General features: G+C 42.6%; 1 protein-coding gene across 4 annotated transcripts in view; it reads left to right on the top strand.

Annotated features, from left to right (window-relative positions):
• Window positions 1-10,936: 10,936 nt before the first annotated feature.
• Window positions 10,937-22,820, top strand: part of FAM234A (family with sequence similarity 234 member A) — a 35,992-nt gene continuing 24,108 nt past the window's right edge. For 2 of the 4 annotated variants that reach the window (XR_011494414.1, XM_070485347.1), the window contains exon 1: window positions 10,937-13,502. Coding sequence is in view for 1 of the 4 variants with exons in the window: in XM_070485347.1 (XP_070341448.1) it covers window positions 13,160-13,502 (343 nt within the window). In the remaining 3 variants the exon portion in view is untranslated. The remainder of the gene's footprint in view (window positions 13,503-22,820) is intronic. The other 2 variants (XR_011494416.1, XM_014848836.3) reach the window with 1 other exon arrangement.

Genomic DNA, 22,820 nt, shown 5'->3' with positions numbered 1-22,820 from the left:
GAAGGACCCACAACTAAAAATACACAACTATATGCCGGCGGCCTTTGGGAGAAAAAGGAAAAATAAAATCTTTAAAAAAAATAATAATAATCAAGGCAAAGAGACACATTTTGGGGTGGCCAATTCTGATCCCCCCCACTGGGATGTGGCCTCTTCTGCTCTAGGTGGTGTTGGCTGGGTTCACAAGATTGCTAGTATGAAACTGGGCCGAGCGAAGTTCCAAGAAGGCTTCACTGACATGCCTGGCTCCTCTGTGGTCCTCTATGTGGCCTCTCTCTCCGTACACAAGAGTATGACATCAAGAAGTCTAGCCCAAGCTGCTTCATAGTATGGGAGGGAGTAGAAGCTGTCAGTTCTTTTAAGGCCTAGGCTCAGACCCCAAACTTTAGTTCTTTCATTATCTATTGGTCAAAGCAAGTCAAAAAGCCAGTGCAGACTCAAGGGGAGGGGAAACAGATGCTGCCTCTCAATGTGAGGAGCAGCTTGTGTACAACGATGAGAGGAACTTTCAGTAGCCATATTTGGAGACTACTGACCACAGTCGCCAATAGCTAAAATACAAAGGCTTAGGAGTTAAGGGTGCGAAGCAGTAGTGACACTTCAACATTGATCTCAGTGACCGCCTTGTGCAATTTGTGCTTCTTGCCCCACCCAGGGGCTTCCCGGTTGTCACCAAGGCCTGATGTAAACCCACAGGTGCAACCCAGAAGCACAGAGGAGTTAAGTCTATGGGGTGTGGAAATTAACAGAAACCTTAACTAAATTGGAGTCAGGAAGGACTGTAGGGGGCGCTCTCACCCCCATCACACGTGTCAGTTATACCAGACAGGAAGAGTCCGCCGCTTGCATCTTGGACAGGAAGTGCCACTCCCTAACTACTGAAGGAAGAGTTCTCTCCCAAACCTGGCAACAGCCCAGCCTATGAGAAGCCGTTGCCACGCCGAACTATTTCCCTCCAATGTCCATATCCTCTGGCAAAGACAGACTTAGGAAAGCAAGCAGTCCAGAGTCCCTGATACCAAACAGTGCCCAGCTCATTAACTCACCCTTGTTTGTGCTCTCCTCCTTCCATGCCTCACTCCCTTTGCTCCTGACAAATAGAAATGGCAAGCAATAGGATATATTGCAGTATATGAGGAAGCCATCTGGTGTGAGCCTAATTCAGCCTGACTTTGTTTTTCCAAAAGGGCCTGACGTGGCCATTGAGCATGCATTGTATATCTGCTTTAAACATTTGCTATGTCCCAAAGACAAGAACAAATGCCCTTAAGATAAAGGTGCAACTTCCTCCACATTGGCATTTCCTTAAGGATGAGCATCTTTCCTTAGGCTAGGAATTGATTGCTGTGCTCACCTGTGACCACCCAGCTCAAGACAACAGACCTGCTGTGTCCACCAAGACAGCACACCTACTGCCTGCTGTGTCCATCAATCACTGGGCTGACAGAGCAGTCTCGTGACAACTGTAAAAGGGGCATTTCAATCATATGTAAAACATCTTCTTTGAGGGTATATAACCACTCTGTACAGCCTACTTCTTTGGTGCCTGTCCTTCCGTGGGGAAGGAAGGCCCTGGGCTATGAGCCTCACATTTTGGCTCAGAATAAACTCATCCAAATTTTCACTTATAGTTGGTTACGGATTATTTGTGTCAACACTCCCTTTCCTAATTCCCTGGGACTGAGGCCCTTCAGTAGAGTAGCAGTGATTAGGATCAAGGCTGCCCCAAGGAGAGAAGCCCAAGGCATTCTGGCCCACGTGCTGATCTGTATCACCCTCTGGGATGTACAGGACATCCTGACCTTATTTGTGTCTAAAGTTATACGACCACACGAGAACCAGACCCCACCTGCAGTGACACCATTTTAACAACTTTTTTACGTTATCTTTCCTTTGTCTTGTAAAAAATAACTCACACGGCTACACCTTATAAATTTAGCCCTACCCTCAACACATTGCAGCTCTTCACTGCCCATGGGTCCTGTCCCCATGCTATTCTCTGAATAAAGGAGCACTACAACCAGACCTTGAGAGTCCAAGATATCTTGCCCTCAACTCCTCGGCTTGCCAAGCCCACAGCAGCAGCACAAAAGCTTCTCGGTCAGGTTCTGCTTTCTGGGGAACCAAAGCTAAGACAGTGAGACCTGCACTAAAGGAATTTATAAAGGATGTCATTCAGAAAGAAAATTACCTCAAAAGACAGTCTGAGATGTAAGAAGGAATGGTGAGTGAAACAGGGAAAAAATGGTGAACATGTAAAAATGGAGACAAAGACTGTATAAAATAAGAATAAATTAGTTTGTGGAGTTTAAAAAAAGACTGATAAAATACTGAACAACAATAGCAAGTTAGAAGGGTGAACAATTAAATAGACATATATAGATCATTTCACCCTGAAGAGCTGAATACACATTCTTCTCAAGTGCACATGGAACATTCTCAAAGATAGACCATATCTTGGGAAACAAGGCAAGCCTCTACAAATTTAAAAAAATTGAAATAACATCAAGCATCTTCTCCGATCACAGTGCTATAAGTCTAGAAATTAATTACAAGAAAAAAGCTGAGAAAAGCACAAAGATGTGGAGACTAAACAACACACTACTGAACAAGCAATGGATCATTGAAGAAATTAAAGAAGAAATAAAAAAATACCTGGAAACAAATGAAAATGATAGCATGCCATACCAACTCATATGGGATACAGCAAAAGCTGTATTAAGAGGAAAATTCATCTCAATACAGGCACAGCTTAACAAACAAGAAAAATCCCAAATAAGCAATCTTAAACTACACCTAACTGAACTAGAGAAAAAAGAACAAATAAAGCCCAAAGTCAGCAGAAGGAGAGAAATAATAAAAATCAGAGCAGAAATAAATACTATTGATATGAAAAAGGCAGTAGAAAGGATCAATGAAACAAAGAGCTGGTTTTTTGAGAAGATAAATAAAATTGACAAACCACTAACCAGACTTACAATGAAAAAAAAGGGAGAAAGCTCAAATAAACAAAATCAGAGATAAAAGAGGAGAAATAACAACAGACTCTGCAGAAATACAACGGATTATAAGAGAATACTATGAAAAACTATATGCCAACAGAATGGATAACCTAGAGGAAACGGATACATATTCTTGGACTCCTACAATCTCCCAAAGGTCACTCAAGAAGAGGCAGACAATTTGAACAGACCAATCACAAGGAAAGAGATTGAAACAGCAATCAAAAACATCCCAAAGAATAAAACCCCAGGACTGGATGGCTTTCCTGGGGAATTCTACCAAACTTTCAGAGAGGATTTAATACCTATCCTTTTCAAGCTATTCCAAAAAATTAGGGAAGATGGAACACTTCCTAACACATTCTATGAGGCCAACATCACGCTGATACCAAAACCTGACAAGGGCACCACGAAAAAAGAGAACTACAGGCCAATATCACTGATGAAGATAGATGCAAAAGCTCTAAACAAAATTTTGGCAACGAGAATTCAGCAATTCACCAAAAGGATCATACATCATGATCAGGTGGGATTCATACCAGGGACACAGGGATGGTTCAACATCTGCAAATCAATCAACGTGATACACCACATCAACAAACTGAGCAATAAAAACCACATGATCATCTCAATAGATGCAGAGAAGGCATTTGACAAGATCCAACAGCCATTTATGATAAAAACTCTGAAAAAAATGGGCATAGAAGGAAACTACCTCAACATAATAAAGGCCATATGTGACAAACCCATAGCCAACATCATACTCAATGGGCAAAAACTGAACGCCATCCCCCTGAAAACAGGAACGAGACAATGATGCCCTCTATCACCACTCTTATTTAACATAGTACTGGAGGTCCTGGCCAGAGCAATCAGGCAAGAAAAAGGAATAAAAGGAATCCAAATAGGGAGGGAAGAAGTGAAACTCTCGCTGTTTGCAGACGACATGATCTTATATATAGAAAACCCCAAAGAATCCATTGGAAAACTCTTAGAAGTAATCAACAACTACAGCAAAGTTGCAGGGTACAAGATCAATTTGCATAAATCAGTAGCATTTCTATACTCCAATAACGAACTTTCAGAAAAAGAACTCAAGAACATAACACCATTCACAATCGCAACAAAAAGAATAAAATACCTTGGGGTAAGTTTAACTAAGGAAGTGAAAGACCTATATAATGAAAATTACAAGGCCTTTCTGAGAGAATTGGATGACGACATAAGGAGATGGAAAGACATTCTATGTACATGCATTGGAAGAATAAACATAGTTAAAATGTACGTTCTACCTGAAGCAATCTACAGATTCAACGCCATCCCAATCAGAATCCCAAAGACATTCTTTACAGAATTAGAACAAAGAATCCTAAAATTCATATGGGGCAACAAAAGACCCCGAATTTCTAAAGCAATCGTGAGAAAAAAGAACAAAACGGGAGGCATCACAATCCCTGACTTCAAAACATACTACAAAGCTACCGTAATCAAAACAGCATGGTACTGGTACAAAAACAGGTGCACAGATCAATGGAACAGAATTGAAAGCCCAGAAATAAAACCACACGTCTATGGACAGCTTATCTTTGACAAAGGAGCTGAGGGCATACAATGGAGAAAAGAAAGTCTTTTCAACAAATGGTGCTGGGAAAACTGGAAAGCCACATGTAAAAGAATGAAAATTGGCCATTCTTTTTCACCATTCACCAAAATAAACTGAAAATGGATCAAAGACCTAAAGGTGAGACCTGAAACCATATGGCTTCTGGAAGAAAACGTAGGCAGTACACTCTTTGACATCAGTATTAAAAGGATCTTTTCGGACACCATGCCTTCTCAGAGAAGGGAAACAATAGAAAGAATAAACAAATGGGACTTCATTAGACTAAAGAGCTTCTTCAAGGCAAATGAAAACAGTATTGAAACAAAAAAACAACCCACTAACTGGGAAAAAATATTTGCAAGTCATATATCTGACAAAGGCTTAATATCCATAATATATAAAGAACTCTCAAAACTCAACAACAAAAAATCAAACAACCCAATCAAAAAATGGGCTGGAGACATGAACAGACATTTCTCCAAAGAAGATATACAGATGGCCAATAGGCACATGAAAAGATGCTCATCATCGCTGATCATCAGGGAAATGAAAATCAAAACTACACTAAGATATCATCTTACACCCATTAGAATGACAAAAATATCTACAACTAATAGTAACAAATGTTGGAGAGGTTGTGGAGAAAAAGGAACCCTCATACACTGTGGTGGGAATGCAAACTGGTGCAGCCACTATAGAAAACAGTATGGAGATTCCTCAAAAAATTAAAAATAGAACTACCATACGATCCAGCCATCCCACTACTGGGTATTTATACAAAGAGCTTGAAGTCAGCAATCCCAAAAGTCCTATGCACCCCAATGTTCATTGCAGCATTATTTACAATAGCCAAGACATGGAAGCAACCTAAGTGCCCATCAACAGACGAATGGATAAAGAAGATGTGGTACATATATACAATGCAATACTACTCAGCTGCAAAACAGAACAAAATCATTCCATTTGCAATAACATGGATGGACCTTGAGGGAATTATGTTAAGTGAAATAAGCCAGCTAGAGAAGGATAATCTGTGTATGACTCCACTCGTATGAGGAATTTAAAATTATGGACTAAGAACAGTTTAGTGGATACCAGGGGAAAGGCGGGGTGGGGGGTGGGCACAAAGGCTGAAGTGGTGCACCTACAACATGACTGACAAACATTAATGTACAACTGAAATTTCACAAGATTGTAACCTATCATTAACTCAAAAAAAAAAAAAAAACGAGGGGTGAACAATTAAAGAGTTCTGTGGCCCTTGTATTGTTTCAGAGGTTCATTAAGATACTGTTTAAATTTAACTTTGTTAAACTGAATATACATTGTAAAATTTCAAGGGTAACCACTTAAAAAACATAAGTGGATTATATAAACCGCCAACAGGCATATGGGAAAAAACGGACCAAGAACATAAACAAATTTAATCAATCTAAAACACTAAAGAAGCATTGAAAAAGTGGGGTAAATAAAAATTTAAAATAATATGGCTAAATACAAAGTGGCAGCCTGGACTGGAGCCTTGAACAGAAAAAGAACATTAGTGGGAAAACTGGTGAAATTGAATAGAGTCTGCGATTTAGTTAACAGTAATGTGCTAATGTTAATTTCTTAGTGTTTTGGTTTTTATTTTCTGCTGAGGGAGATTCCCCCTGAGCTAACAGCTGTGCCAATCTTCCTCTGTTTTGTATGAGTGTTGTCGCCACAGCATGGCCACCAATGAGTAGTGTAGATCCCAGCCCAGGAACCAAACGGGGGCTGCCAAAGTGTAGCACATAGAACTTAACCACTAGGCTACGGGGCTGGCCCCAATTTCTTGATTTTGACAAATGTATCATAGTAATGTAAGATGTCAGCTTTAGAGGAAACTGAGTGAAAGGGACATGGAACTTCTTATACTGTCTTTGCAAATTTACTCTAAAATTATTCAAAAAGAAAAAGTATATTTAAAAAATTATACGGTAGAAAAAAATTCAAATAAATTATTATCACAATAATTATAAAGAGATTAAATTTATCAGTTAAAAGAGAAAATCAGGATTTTATGATAATTCAGTTTTACGCTATTCAGAAGCAATATACGTGAATTATAAAGACATGTAAAGGTTGAATGTAAAAGTGTTGAAAAATATGTAGACAAACAACAATATAAACAAACCTGATATAGTTACAGTGTAAGGTTTAATGGAAAAAATATTATTAAGAATAGAGAAGAGAAGTCTCTGTATTTAAAAAGGTTTTCTTCATAGGAAGATATAACTATTCTAAACATGTATGCACCTAATAAAATGGCCTCAAATTATGCAAAGCACAAGATGACAGAACTACAGAGAAAACAAACACACTATCATAAAAGAGGATTTCAACATACCCTTTTCAAAATGTATTAATCAGACAGCCCAAAAATCTGTAAAGATATAAAAGATTTGAATAACAAATTAACAGTCTTGATACAAGGACATGTATAGAACTCTGCATCCAACAATCAGAGAATAGACATTTTTCTCAAGCACACAGGCCATTTTCAAAAATCAATCATGAAACAAGGATGACACTGAGAATGAAGGAGTCAAAAAAGTCTTCCCTGGAGCAAAAACTTTGAGATGAGCTTTGATAACTGCAGCTATGTATGTTCAGCATAATCAACTGTTGTTTACAACTAACCAGGTCTTTCTGTCCCTTCTAGTATATGAGTGAGCTGTCTTTTCCAGGAAGTCAAGGTTCAGACGTCAAGATTCAGCCTCACAAGGCGAAACGCAGGCTGAAGGTGAAAACTAACCAGAGAAGTCCAGACAGTCAAGGGAAAAGAAATTCAGTCTTCAAGGCCAAACGCAGGCTGGTGGGAAGGCACCAACCAGCAAGGCCACACGCTCCCTCTCTCCTACCTAAATCCCCAGCACATGCTCTCGCTCCCCTACCTAAAACCCCAGATAAAACCTCTACCCTTTTCCCTTCAAGGAGGTGGATCTGAGTTTTAATCTCCTTGTCTGGCTGCCTTTCAATAATAAACTTCTTTCCTTGCCACAAGCCTGGCATTTCCAGTTTTTGGCCCTCCCGTGCAGTGGGTAAAAGAACCTGTGTTTGTGTTCAATAACAAGGACATAAAGCAAACGTCAATAGATTTAAAAGAATCAGTGTCATTGTCAACTTAAAAAGTGAATTTGCCTATTTTATCCTCAAAATGAGTTTCTTCAGGAATAGCAAAAAGAATTGTAACTCAGGATGTGCATGCTATGGTGAACCATAGGCAAATCCACAAAACAAGGGATGGAAGCTGCTTTTATAGAGAAGAGGGGGAGGAGAGAGGGACTGTTCTAAAGGAAAGTTCATTGGGGGAAATTAGCAGTTCAGGGTGGGGATGGCTTCTCATTGGCTGAGCTGCAGTGTTTCTGATTGGCTGAGCTACAGGCGTTTCTCATTGGCTGGGCTGTGGCATTTCTGATTGGCTGAGCTGTGGTGTTTCTGATTGGCTGAGCTACGGGCGTTTCTCATTGGCTGGGCTGTTGCCAAGTGGGGAGAGAAATCTTCCTTCAGTAGCAAAGTAGTTGTACTTCCTGTGGGAGATGCTAGTGTCCTGTCTGTTCCCGTCTGGTGTAACTGACCATGTGTGATGGGGATGAGAGCTCTCCTGCGGGCACCCCCAACTCCAATCTAGTTGAGGTTTCTCTTATTAATTTCCACATCATAAAGCCCACAATCTTTACCACAAGTAAGTTAAATTAGAAGTCAATAATAAATAGGTAAGTTAAAAAATACCCGTACATTTGGAGATTATAAAGTACAAATATAAATAGCTTTTTTTTAAAAGATTTTATTTTTTTTCCTTTTTCTCCCCAAAGCCCCCCAGTACGTAGTTGTATATTTTAGTTGTGGGTCCTTCTAGTTGTGGTACATGGGTGCTGCCTCAGCGTGGCTTGATGAGCGGCGCCATGTCCATACCCAGGATTCGAACCAACGAAACACTGGGCTGCTGAAGCAGAGCGTGTGAACTTAACCACTCGACCATGGGGCCAGCCCCCTATAAATAGCTTTTGAATAAAATAAAAATATTTAGAAATGAGTGGTAGTGAAAATACTATATATTCAAATTTGGGAGATGCACCAAAAATGGTATTTAAAGGGCAATCCATAGTCTTAAATGCTTAAAATATTTTTTTAAAGACTAAGATTTAATGACCTAATAAGCATTCAACTTGAGTTAGAAAAGGAAAACAGACTATGACTAAATAAAGCAGGAAAGAGAAGACAAAAAGAAGACAAAAATCAATGTAATAGAAAATAAACACACAATAGAAAAGATCAACAGGGCCAAAAGGTGGTTCTTTGAAAAGATTAATAAAAGAGACAAACTTCTGGTGAAACTGACGGAAAAAAGGGAGAGATGAGGGGCCAGTCCCATGGCCGAGTGGTTAAATTCGTGTACTCCACTTTAGCAGCCCAGGGTTCGCCAGTTCCGATCCTGGGTGCAGACCTACACACCACTCATCAAGCCATGTTGTGGCGGTGTCCCACATGGAAGAACTAGAATAACTTACAACTAGGATATACAACTACGTACGAGGGCTTTGGGAAGGAAAAAAAAGAGGAAGATTGGTAACAGATGTTAGCTCAGGTCCAATCTCTCCTCACCAAAAGAAAAAAAAAAGGGAGCGATGGCACAAAATAAAGAATAAAATGGGAATGTAACTACAGAGAGAGAAGAAATTAAAAACTAAGAGAACACTGTGAACTGTATGTCACTATATTCAAAAACTTGTGCTAAATGGACTAATTCCTAGAAAAATAACTGACTAAAATTGATTTGATAATAGTTGTCATATAACTATTAAGGAAGTTAAAAGAGTAATTGAAAATCTTTCCTGGGCTCCTTGCAGCAGTTTGTGTGATTTCTGAAGCATGTGAACCTGCAGGAAAACAATGGCCTGCAGGTCCCCTTGATGCCTGGGGAGCGACTTTGACCCTCAGCAGGGGCAGGTAGGCAGTCACAGCCAGGAGTGACCCACACCCTCCTTTCAAAGGGGCCTGGCCGCAGCTCCAGGAGGAGGGCAAAGAAGGCCCCAGAGGAGGAGGAGACCATGACCGTGAAAAAACAAACAAAACACTAATATATACTTAATAAAATGAAGCTCTGAGTTTACATATTACAATGTATGGGAAAGTACAAAGGGAAAACAACACCCCTTTATGCTAGGGAAAATTCTATTTTGCTCCTTCTCTAAATTTTCATTTTTCTCAACAGTCAAAAGGTTGTAACTGTGCTTCATTTTAAGTAGAGCAAGTGAGAATTGTCAAAAATCAGGAATGTCATACATCTTGGGGTAATAGAATGACTTATGCCATCAATCTTTAACAGCCTTGAGCCTGCCCAGATCTTCACCTCAGTATCTGAAGTTTCCCTCTGTCTCCTTCTCTAATTAACCTTATTTTTTATGCACTAACATTAAGATAATAATAAATCTTACTTTAAAATTCTTCCTCAAAAATGCATCAGGCCCACATGGTTTTACTGGTGACTTCTACCAAACTTTTAAAGAAACAGATTATTCCAATCTTATACAAACCTTTCCAAAAAATAGAAAAAGATTAAATGCTCCCCAATTCATTCTATGAGACCAATATAACATTGATAGCAAAAACAGACAAGGAGAGTAAAATAAACTATTATTATCTTTTTTCACTCATAAACATAGAGGCAAATATCCCAAACAATGTCAGCACTATGAAATCTAGCACTATGTAAAATGATAATAGGCCACGAGCAAATTGGTTTAATCTAAGAATGCAAGGATGGTTTGTCATTAGAAAGCTAACAGCATTTACCACATTAAAAGATTAAAGGAGAAAAACCACATAATCATCTCAAGAGATGCAGAAAAAGCAGTTAAAATTCAATGCACATCAATGATAAAAACTCTTAGGAAATTAGGAATAGAAAGAAACATTCCTAACCTGTTAAAGAATATCTACCAAAATCCTAGAGCAAATGGGCAACTTTTGAAAGTATTCCCTTTAAAATCAGGGACAGGACAAAGATGCCTACTATTGCTTCTATTGAACAGTCAGCTCAGAATAGCAAGAAAGAGAAATTAAAGACACAAGGATCAAGGAGGAAAAAACAAAATTGTCTTTCTTCAGATGATATGATTATATTCCTAGAAAATTCAAAAGAATCCACCAATAAAGTATTAAAAACAGTGAGGTTAGCACAGTTTCTGGTTAAAAAATAATATATGGATGGCTATCCACTATTTCTATATACCAAGAATGGAAAATATAATTTATTTTTTAAAGACACTATTTTCTTTCTTTTTCTTTTTTTTTTTTTGGTGAGGAAGTTTGGCCCTCAGCTAACATCTCTGCCAGTCTTCCTCTTTTTGCTTCAGGAAGATTGTTGCTGAGCTAACATCTGTGGCAATCTTCCTCTATTTTACGAGGCATGCCGCCATAGAGTAGTTTGATGGGTGGCGCTAGGTCTGTGCTGGGGATCTGAACCCAAAAACCCCAGGCCACTGAAGCGGAATGCCAGCCAGTGGGCTGGCCCCTGAAGACACCATTTTCGAAAGCATTGAAGACCACAAAATGCCTAGGAATAAATCTAACAAAAGATTCAAAAGACGTGTACGCAGGAAATAAAAATCTTACTGTAAGACATCACAGAAGGCCTAAATTAAGTGGCTAGAAGATAATATCTTGTCAGTTCTCCTGCAAAGTGATTTATGGATTCAATGCAATTCTTTAAAAAACCCCTATGAGGTTCTTCTGTGAAACTTGGCCTGATTGTAAAATTTTACTGAAGGACGAATGGCTGAAGCTTTCCAAGAGAAGGATAAGGTGGAGGTATCTGTCCAACTGGACATCATGAGTTATTATAAGGATGTTGTAACCGAGATTGTGTGTACCTGCACGAGAATGGGTGGAGAGAACAACAGAAGAGAATACAGATTCCAGAAAGAAGCTGTGGGGAAATAGAACTTCCTTCAATTCCCCAGAGCTCCCAGAAAGGGCCCTAGTCACCTCAGACTCCTCACATACCGTGAGAATTAGACCTGTAGCCATTTGTCTAGTTAATTGCTCTGATTCAAAAGTGTAATAGCTTCCCTCTCTCTCTCAGAGAGCCAAGTGGTTACAGCCAGGATTAGGTGCCTAGGGACTGGGGAGAATGGAGTGTTATCTTTTTAGGCACAATATTTAAACGTCAAAGGTTAGACAAGAGACATTGGGGCTGCCTGGCCCCTGGTTAGATTCATTTTCATATCAAAGGGCTGGAGCAGTGAGGAGACCCTTTCAGAAGGCCAGCTGCCTCTTCCCCTTTGTAAACACAGAACAGTCGTTTTTCCTCATCCCTCACCAATGTTGAGTCGGGCCACTCAGGCAGGAAAAATGTCTATCAGTTCTCTATGTGCTGCCCCAGGGTAAGGCCTATGGGGAGGAGGTGTGAGGGACTCAACATGCGAATTATTACTGTGGGGTAATTATTAAGAAATCGTGCACTACGATACTGCACCCCAGGGTTTCGCGGGTTCAGATGCTGGGTGCAGACATAGTACCGCTCATCGAGCCATGCTGAGGCCATGTCTCACATAGCACAGCTAGAAGAACCTACAACTAGAATATACAACTATGTACTGGGGGGCTTTGAGGAGAAGAAGAAGAAAAAAAGATTGGCAACAGATGTTAGCTTAGGGCCAATCTTAAAAAAAAAACAAAAAAACTGATCTGATCCAGAACACCTCATGTGAGCATTAGGATAAAATTAATAAAGCTGAACATTAAAAAACCACCAGAAACTCATGCATATACGATTTTTTTTTAAATATGGCAGATGTGGGGGCTGGCCCTGTGGCTGACTAGTTAAGTTGTGTGCTCTGCTTTGGTGGCCCAGGGTTTCACCAGTTTGGATCCTGGGCATGGACCTAGCACCACTCCTCAAGCCATGCTGAGGCAGCATCCCACATAGCACAACCAGAAGGACCTACAACTAGAATCTACAACTATGTACTGGGGGGCTTTGGGGGAGAAATAAAAAAAACTAAAAAGAATATTGGCAACAGAGGTCAGCTCAGGTATCGATCTTTAAAAAAAAATATGGCAGGTGACACTGCACATCGCTGGGGAAAAGAGGGACTAACTCAATCAATGGCACTAGGACTACTAGTTATCCAAATGGAAAAGAAAATGAAATAACCTCTTTACCTCACACTAAATCTATTCCAAACTGAATTAAGGATTTAAATATTAAAATCAAACTTTAAAACCATTAGAAAAAAAAGTGAGAGAGTAAATTGGGGCAGGGAAGGAATCCTTAAACAAGACACAAGAAATATGAACCATGAAAGAAAAGATTGACTCATTTTCTAGATTAAAATACAAACTTTTGTTCATCAAAAGGCACCATGAAGTGAAAAGACGACGCAAACTGAGATGTTCACGACACACGTCACTGATAAAAACTTAGGAAACAATAAGAGACAAACCATTCAACAGAAAACTGGACCAACGACGAGAAAAGGCATTCAGAGAAGAGGAAACGCCTTGGCCAATAAACGTATGGAAGATGCTCAGACGCGTTAATAATCGTGGAACGCGAATAAAGCCACAGGAGACTCGACTTGAAAACCATAGGACTGTCAAGGCCAGCGCTGGTCAGGGGCGACCGCCCTCCCGCGGTCCCGGGGACCCCAAAGCGGACAGGTGCGGGCCAGGTCCGCCAGCCCGAGCGCAGGACCCGGAACAGCGGCCCAAGCAAAGGGGGTGCGTGTTGCTTAGCAACCAAGGCCGGCCGCGGGGCGGGGCTCGCTCCCGCGCACTTCCGCCCCCGCCCTGGGCGACCGGAAGTGACGCTAGGGGGCGGTGCCGAGGAGCTCGGCGGCGGCGCCGGCTAGAGGGCGCGGCGGCAGGTGAGTGAGCGCGGCGCTGTCTTCCTCGCGCGTGCCCGCCGCGGGCCCCCTCTTCCCTTCCGACCGCGTCTCCCCACCTCAGCTGCCCGCCCCCCGGACGCCCCGGCCCCGAGGACTCCACCCACGCCCCTCCTCCCTCCCCCGAATTGAGTCCACGCGTGTCCGTGCTGCCGTGGGGGCTAGGGGCCGCGCAGGGAGCCGGGGCCGCTCAGCCCCGGGGGTCGGCGGGGCCGAGCCCGCGGCCTGGGCTTCCCCCGGAGACGGGATGGACCCCCCAGTAGGAGACTTCCCACCCCGTGGGCCGCACAGCCCTCGCGTCAGGACGTTGTCATGTCAGCCTGGCAGTAAGCCCCGCTCGGCGACCAGGGCTCGTCTGTAGGGGGGATCCTCCTCCTGAAGGGAGAGGACACCGGGCTGTGGGAGCGCGCCCACCCCCCGCAAGCTGATCGGCCGAGCGCTGACCGGGGGCGTTTGCCTTGAGCAGACTGATGAGTTACTTATCAGGGCGGCGCCTGAGGTTAGTTCCTCGGGGGTTCTCCGAGAAACCCCGTGATTTAAAGCGGAGGTGCTGGTGTGATGTGCCCGTCTCCAGGGACCGGCTGCTGGTGTCTGTCTAATGCCACCACCAGACCGCACCGCTTCTTTGATCGCAGTTTCACAGTGAGGGTGCAGTTGGAGAGCGTCTGCTGCGTGCCAGGCATGGTCCTGGTGCCGAGGACGTAGCGCTCAACAAAACAGAATTCCTGTCCTCAAGGAGCTTCAGTTCTACAGGAGGATGCAGATAATAAGATACATAAAATATGGAGTATGCTAAAGAGAAAATACACCGTAGGAAATATGAAATCATGGAAATGACCAAGGGGACATTTTTGGGGACATTTTACCTGTTCTCTGGGTCTTTGTTGCCCTGATTGGAGTGCTTTTGGCTTCAAGTGTCAGGAATCCATTAAAACTGGTTCAGCCTGTGGAGGGATTCCACTGGCCTTCGTATGGGAAAGTCCAGGAGACCAGGAGTAGAGGGAGCCAGGGGCTTAATGAGATCCTCAGGATTTGGTAATGGTGTGTAGGGGATTCTGATTAGCCTCCATCCTCGCATACCTTCTGTTTGCCCTGTTTCCCTCTGTGTTGGCTTTTTTCTCAGGTTCCCACCATCCTACCTACTTAAGTTAGTTATCTGCTGCTGCATAACAAAACACAAAGTTTAATGGATTAAAACGTCAAACATTTATTATCTCAGTTTCTGTGGGTCAGGAATTCAGGAGTGGCTTAGTGAGGTGATTAAGGTTCAGGGACTCACATGGCGCTGTAGTCATCTAAAGTCTTGACTGGGACTGGAGGATCTGATTCCAAGACAGCTATTCACATGGCTAATGACTGGAGGCCTCAGTTCCTCTCTGGCTCTTGGTAGGAGTCCTTATTTCCTTGCCTGGTAGGCCTTTCCATAGCCCCGTGTCCTTACAGGGACGTTGTCGTCCCTCAGAGTGAGTGATCTGAGCGAGAGAGATGGAAGCCCCAGTGCCTTTTATGACCTGGTTCTGGAATTCTGTTACTTCTGCCATGTTCTATTGGTCAGTGTTACTAAGTATAAGACTTAGTAACTCTTTGATATCAAAGAGTTTGTGAACATATTTTAAAACCACCATTCCACTTACCACTCCTGTGGGAAAAGAGGGCCTGTTCCCTGTAATTCCAGCTGAAGTTCTGGGCCTGATACTCAGTTGGGCCGTAATCAGTGTGAATCTGGTCAGTTAGCTAGGTCTGGGTGAAGAACCCTCCTCAAGGTGGGGAGAGCTCAGTTCCACTAGAAACACAGTAAGCGTGTGGGAAAGCGAGTTTCCCAAGGAAAATCAAGGAGCTGTTACAGGAGGGAAGGAATGGATGTCAGGTAGTCAAAGTGACCCCTACGTCTGATTTATGCCATCTATTTCAGATCAGATCTTAAAAGTCAACTCCTCCTGCAAGCTGTAGATTTCAGAGCAAATGGTTAATAAATGCATCAATAAATTATTCTTCCAAGAAAAGTTTATAAGCAGAGCATAGCAAGAACTGGACGTTTATTTAGACACGAACGTGTGTTTATTTTATGCCAGGCAGTATACTTTGTCCCGGGGAAACAAAGGCAATAAAAACAAGTGTATGCCCCCAAGTTGCTCGTAGTCTGGCAGAGAGGTCTGACCAGTGGCTCAGTGAGCGTGGAGCAGTGATGGGGGGAGGCCACGTTTGAATCGGCTTTGAGGGTACAGTAGGAGTTACCAGATGAAGACAGGCAGAGGAACAGCATGTGCAAAAGATCAGCAGTATGACTGGGGGAACAGATGTTGGGCGTAGGGTTTGGGGAAAGAGAACACCAGAGGTAGGTGAGAGCTGGGTGGTGAAAAGGCCTGGAACCCGGCTCAGGTGTGGGAGCTTTGTTCTAAGGTTGTGAGGGTCGTTCAAGAGTTTTAAGCAGGGAAATGACATGATCTGGAGATATTTTAGGAAGATGTCTCTTTCAGTCTCAAGGAAAGAAGATTTGAGAGGGCTACGGAAATACTGGTGAGCAGCTACTAAAATATGAGTTAGGGCTGTGGCCGTCGAAAGGAGGAACTGAATTGAAGAGATAGATAAGTTAAAATCTGCTTGGGCCGGCCCTGTGGCCGAGTGGTTAAGTTCGAGCACTCCGCTTCGTTGGCCCAGGCTTTCACTGGTTCCGATCCTGGGCGCAGACATGGCACCGCTCGTCAGGCCATGCTGAGGTGGCATCCCACATGCACAACTGGAAGGACTCACAACTAAAAATATGCAACTACGTACTAGGGGGCTTTGGGGATAAAAAGGAAAAAAAAATAAAATCTTTAAAAAAGAATGTGCCAGATTGCAAAATAGATTTCCTTAAAAAAAAAAAAAAAAGAATTTGCTGGATTCGTTGGATGTTTCAAAATGTCCTCTATATCTCACTCAAAATTGGTCTTTATAAAGCCCACAAACTTAGTGAATTTTCTTCCCATTCTCACTTTGCAAAATCCTTCATGGAGCTTAGGTTGTCTGGATGTGGTTTAAAAAAGAAGAAGAAGAATGCTGATTCCTAACTGAATAACCAGGAAGCAGATGCTGAGACATCAAGTGACATACCTCTAAAGTGGAGCAAATTTTTTAAAAATCGGAAGTGGGGCATGGGGAGAAGGGCACTGGCTTGCAGCTGAACGATCAGCTGTGTCGGTGTTGTTGAACCTGGCTAGTGGGGCTGCTGCTCTCTGCTTTTGTGAATATTTAAACATTTACATGACAAAAGGTTTAAAAAATAAATAATGATAAAAATAAGTAAATTGAAGTTAAGACCCACTTGTCTTGTAGGGTTGATCGAAAGTGATCAAGTAAGAGTTATACTTCATCTTTTTAAGAGTTTCTCCTTTCCTTCTCTCCCTCCCTGCCCCCTTCATGTCAGGACAAGAAGTAACACTGATTTGTGTGGGAGTCAAGGGAAATAAAATCTGCCTTAGAATTCAGGAAAAAGCCTTACTCCGTGTTTTTCTCTGGACAAAGCTACACAGCTTATTCTGTGTAGCAGTGCCTTGTCTGAAATGCAGACAGAGGCTCGTCCTTCGCTTCTTTCCGGAGGCCCTGTGAACTGTCCTCGGTTACTGTAGAGTCCGAGGTCGTGTCAAGGAAGGAACTGCGTGTTGAGCTTTGTGAGCCTGACTCATGTGCTGTGATACATCTGCCTTTGTCTGCGGACCATGACCTTAAAATTCTTCTTGTCTGAAAGATGAATAAGGGCCTATTCTTCGTCTTGAGATTATTTGCTTGGTGAAGAGAGGAAATAGTTGTTCAGCTGTAAACAACTGAACACTAGTTGTCATTGTCTGACTTGTGCTTTGCTCAGCCTAAAATCCAGTGCCCAGCTGGATATCGTGGGTGTCTCTCAAATACCTCATGCTGAACTGCTCTCAGAAGCCTTGGGCCACTCTTGGCCATGACACAGCCTCCCAATGTAAGACATTCTTAAGCTGTTTGTATGTATAACAGCCAGCTTTAGGGACAAGCACCTGAGCACACTTGCTGTAAGATCTATTCGTGACTATAGATCATGAACTCTGTGCAAAAAGACAGGCCCTGGAGTGAAGAGAGTGATCGTGTGTTATGTTATTCATCTCCTGACATTTACTGAGCGTCTGCCATGTGTTTGGCACAGGGGACGTGGCAGAGTCCTCTTCCCTTAAATAGCTCTCAGTCGGCCGTAGGAGGAATATTGAGTGCTTGGGAAGAAGAAGGCCAAGATCTCTGGGGTGGAAGTGGCTGGCCCGGTCAGTAGTGCTCTCACAAAACTTCCCAGGGCTGATGCTGGTCCAGCTGAGGCTTGGAGGACTGAGAGGGCTTCCAGGACCAGCATTCAGGAAGTGCTGGAAGTCAGCATCCCTTACTGCTCACGTCAGCACAATCTCAGTGGGCAAAGGTGGTTCACAGGTGAGCTGCACAGACGCCCCTGAGTGTGTCACAAGGCGCAGCGTTTCTGCTCTGTATGACTCCCGTCTTCTGGAGAGCGATCCAGCGAGTGTGAACTCGGGGCCAGAGTTCCCCATGGAGAGAAAGAAGTCAGCTCTCGCCCAGACCTCCAGTGACTTGGCCTGACCAACATGTAGTGCTAGAATTTTGAGGGGATCTTCTCGTTTTTCACTCCATTGACAAAATCCTTTCAGTTTCTGCCACTAACTGGTAAAGCCAGATAATAAAGTTGACCTATAATCAGAGCTTTTCCCTACATATTTTCTCCATTTAAGAAACTCATCTGCTGTTTCCTCCAAGCCTCTCCTCTGCTTATTTCCCCCGCCCCCTCTGTTTTTTAATTTGCAGGTGCTTTTTTCCTCTTGCTTTATTTATTTATTTAAATTTGCAAGTACCCTTGACTAAAGTACTATCTCCTTTGTAAAACTGTCACCCTGGTGAGGTCAAGTACTGCAAGAAGTAGATGTTCTTTGAGTGTGGAAAGCATTTAGTTGGCTGTGCTGAAATAAACAGAAGAGGACCTTCTCCTGCTTTATTCCCTCACAGAGAGCAAACTGTAGTGCCAAGTTCTTCTCAAAATTCTCATATCACACCAAAGCTGTGAGTTTAAGACATGCAGTTAAAACTAAACACAAATTTTACTTAGTTTAAACCAATTTTTAAAATATGCAAACTACCTTTTATTGAAGTGATTAATTTTGAAAATCTGATCTCTTTGGCTCATTGTCTGAAAATTCCCTTAAAAGAATGCTGTAAAATTCAAATTTTAAAAATTAGGGGGACTTTCTTATTAAAGTACCTTGAAATGACCTTTTCTCCAAAAAAATAAAAAAGTTATCAAATTTTAGTTTAAAAAATTAGACCCCCGACTTTCGTGTTATCTGTGGAATTGTCAGTTATTTGTTCTGGCAGTTTTTCCTTCTGCCCTTGCTAGAATTTTTATGCTTTCTTTATCCATTAAAAACAATTAGAGTAGGACTTTAAAAAAATGTTTTCTTTTTAATTTTCTGTTCTCTCTGACTCAGTAGACTGTTCTTAGAGACAGAACCCTTGGAGGAAAAGGAGACCCCTCTTTCCTTTCTGCATATACTGTAGTATTCCTACCCCCTTGAAATGTTAACGAGCTGCCTGAACTGTTTGATTTTTTATTGTTCTGCCCCATAATCAGAGTTTCCGTTCTGGACGCGATAGCCCTTGTACTCCGAGGACAGGTGTGGCAGCTCCAGTGGCCTTGCACAGACACACCCACCGTAGCTGGGTATCTGTGGTTCCTCATAGTTCCTTAGTACCAGGGGAATAATGTTTGAAAAACCATACACAGGGATTATGTGTTCATCTCACTTCAGGTTATCCTTAGAGTCTCTGTTACCTCAATATGTATCATATCGATACATTTTCTTTCTCATCCGTCACGTTTTGCTTCATCGTTTTTAGTTTTGTTTTACATGACATTGAGTCAAAAAGTGAACTTTATAGTTAATCATTTCAGAAGCTCCGAATTGATAGGAGAAAATTCCAGCCAATGACTGTCTGAAAATCCTGTGACTCTATTTCTCATTTCTGTCCTCAAGACCACCAGCTTGTTAGAAGTGACAGATAAGAACATTGGATGCAAATGAGGTAAAGACAAAACTCTTAACCTCATGCTCTTTTTCCTTTATTATCTTTCCTTCATCTTTTATGTCTTAACAGCTTTTATCTTAATGAAAAGTTCTTAATTCCTTTTTAGTATCTGGAAAGTGTTCATTTAATTTCATATATATGTATACAAATAGGGATTTTGTTTTCCTTTGACGATTTATTGATGTGAACAGCTCCCTAGGGCTCTTGTTCTCTGGACTGCTCACACTGAATTTTCTAGGATAGAGATAGACATTTTTGTCCCCAGGTTAGACTTTTGAAGCCTCTGTCTTTTAAGTAGGCATGGTTATTTAAAGCCCATAGGCCTACTGGCTATGGATCTTTCCTATGCTAGCAAATAAGGAATTAATAAAGACACTTGATGTCAGGGATATGGTTCTTTCCAGGTTTATCGTTTGCAGATGCTTCACTGTGGTATTAGAAGCAAAATACTTTTTAAGTTTCTCTTACTCCCTCTTTATGTGGAATTTAACAACAGTAGCTACAATTTGAAACAAGGAGGGGCTAGCCTGGTGGCATAGTGATTAAGTTCGTGTGCTCTACTTCAGCAGCCCAGGGTTCGCGGGTTCAGATCCCAGGCACGGACCTACACACTGCTCATCAAACCATGTGGCAATGTCCCACATACAAAATGGACGAAGATTGGCACAGATGTTAGCTCAGGGACAATCTTCCTCACACACACAAAAAAAAGAAGAAACTAAAAAGAAAAAACCTGGGAGTTCATAGACATAAAAATTCAGTTTAGGGAGAAAACTCGGGTATTTTATTTTTGAGTCTCTTTGGATCAGGTTGGCACTTTGAGCCACTCCTGTTAATTAGGTTGCAAGCTATGTGCTTCACAATACCCCAGACTCTTAACTTGGAGGGAAGAGGTTTGTCCTTAAGTGGACCACTCAATTCCAGCATTGTCCTCGGTACTCTCCAGAGTGGACATAGAGACCCTGCCCAGCATGCCTGCCAGGACTTCTGAGACTTTTCCTCTGCTGACCCTACTCCTCAAGGCAAGCCAGAGTGAATACGTGCCCTGGGGAGTCTGGAACCTTCTCTGCTCCCAGCAGAAAACAATTTTGTATGCTCCTCCCGAATCCTCCAGAAGATCATGTGTTCACCCTGCAGTTTCTCTGCCTGGTAGCCAGCGGGCTGAAAGCACTTTGCTGTTTGAGAAGCAGTTGGGGATGTAAGAGGAAGAGGCTGAGAAACAAAGCCAGGTGGGGAGGCCAGTCGGGATCAACTTCATCTAAAAAGACTTTCTTCACGCCTTGTTAACTTTGAAAGTTTTCTCGTACCACAGGAGAAAGAACCCTGAGAAATCCAAGTGCTGTGAAGTTAAAAATACTCTCTTTGGGAGCCCACTCATGTCAGAAACTTTAGGTTAACACTAGGATTGAGAAAATTTTGGGTTATTAGCTCGCTTTTTTGTTTTAGTTTTTAAATAGCCAAATGGCCTGACTCTAGATGGTTATGAGTATAGATGCTGAAGTGCAGCAGGCACAGTGCTGGCCTGGTTTGCCTGACCTGGACTCCACAAGGATGTTCTCTGGCTCCCAGGTCTCCTGAAGCTTTGGTTAGTGCTCTGGGTCTTTTTGAAACGCAGCAGCAAACAAGAACATGCATACCTTCTTGCCATGGATCCTCACTCACTACGTCCTTATGTGCAAACGGGGTGAGATGTGAACTGACTGGCCTTGGCTGTGTCACTGTTGGTCTCTGATAATGGACCCATTTTCTGTGACTGAGTAACCAGGGTTCTGGGAAGAGTCCTACCTGGGGATCCTGTTGTCAGCTTAAAAAGCAAATTCGCCACTTATTTTATACCCTCAAAACAAGTTTATTTGGGAATAGCCAAAAGAATTGCAAATGGGGATGCGCATGGATGGCAAACCACAGGCAAATCGGCAGAACAAAGGAAGGGAGCTGCTTTTGTAGAGGAGAAGGGGGAGTAAGGCCAGGCTGTTCTAAAGGGAAATCCCTTGGGGGAGAGTAACAGTTCAGGGTAGCAATGGCTTCTCATTGGCTGAGCCTCAGTGTCTCTCATTGTTTGGGCTGTAGCTTCTCTCATTGGCTGGGCTGTTGCCAAGCAGGGAGAGGAGTCTTCACTCAGTAGTAAAGTAGTTGTACTTCCTGTTGGAGATGCAAGGACCCACCCCCTCTTGTTTGCAGTAATTGACATGTGTGATGGGGTGAGAGCTCCCCCATAAGCCTTCCTGACTCCAGTTTAGTTAAGGTTTCTTTATTAATTGCCACACTGTGAAGCAATATCTGATCAACTTCTTAATTTTCCAGACAGTTTGACCCGTGTTGAGTGTGCACACCCTTTCTGAACAACATTCACGCTGCATAGAGTGTGTTAGGCAGTGAAAGCTCCCATCCCTTTGGGCATTTACATTGGCCAAGTGACCCTTGCTGAATTCTGACATTTGCTGTGTGCTCGGAGTGTTTTGGGGTATCATTATGCATGAGTTATGCTGGGAGGAACTGCAAGTATCTTTCTTTCCCGCAGTGGGAAGGGAGATGATTGCTATGGTGGTTTTCAGAAAGCCGGTAATTGTTTTGAAATAGAGGATTGCAGTGCGTCAGGGCTTGGCCATTCTTTCAGATGTCTTCAAGTTACCACAGAGCTCCACCGTTGTGGACATCCCGCCAAACACAAACAAAGCCAGACACGGAAAGTTCCTGCCTCTGGAACAAAAGAGCTTCAGAAAAGGGTAGCTTTGAGGCTTTACCCAGGGCTGCCTGTGGGGAAGCTGGTTCTTCTTCACGGGGAATGAAGCTCTGACCCCGCCCCTCCTTGTAAAGATTTTCTTTTCTTTTTTGATTTTATTTTTAACTGTTTATTTTGAACTAACTATAGACTCAAGGATGTTATAAAAATTGTCCAGAGCTGTCCGTCTGTACTTCGGGCTGCATCCTCGAATAGCACACCTTACGTAACTGTGGCATGTTATCAGAAGCAGGAAATGGATGTTGGCACAGGCAGTTAACTGGACTACAGACCTTCCTCCCGTCAATTTCACCAGTTTTTACATGCACCCATCTAATTGTATGAAGTTTCTTCACAAGTAGATATTTCTGCAACCAGCAGCACGATAAGGATACAGAACTGACCCGTCGTGACAAAGCCCTCCCCGTGCGGCTGCTTTGTACTCCCCCTCCCTCATCGTAACTGCCGCCTAGTTCCTGCACGTTGGAACC

This window comes from Equus asinus, chromosome 14 (assembly GCF_041296235.1).
Source record: "Equus asinus isolate D_3611 breed Donkey chromosome 14, EquAss-T2T_v2, whole genome shotgun sequence".
NCBI classification, from domain to species: Eukaryota; Metazoa; Chordata; class Mammalia; order Perissodactyla; family Equidae; genus Equus; species Equus asinus.
The sequence above is the reverse complement of the archived record's forward strand: the minus strand, read 5'-3'. Positions and strand labels throughout refer to the sequence as shown.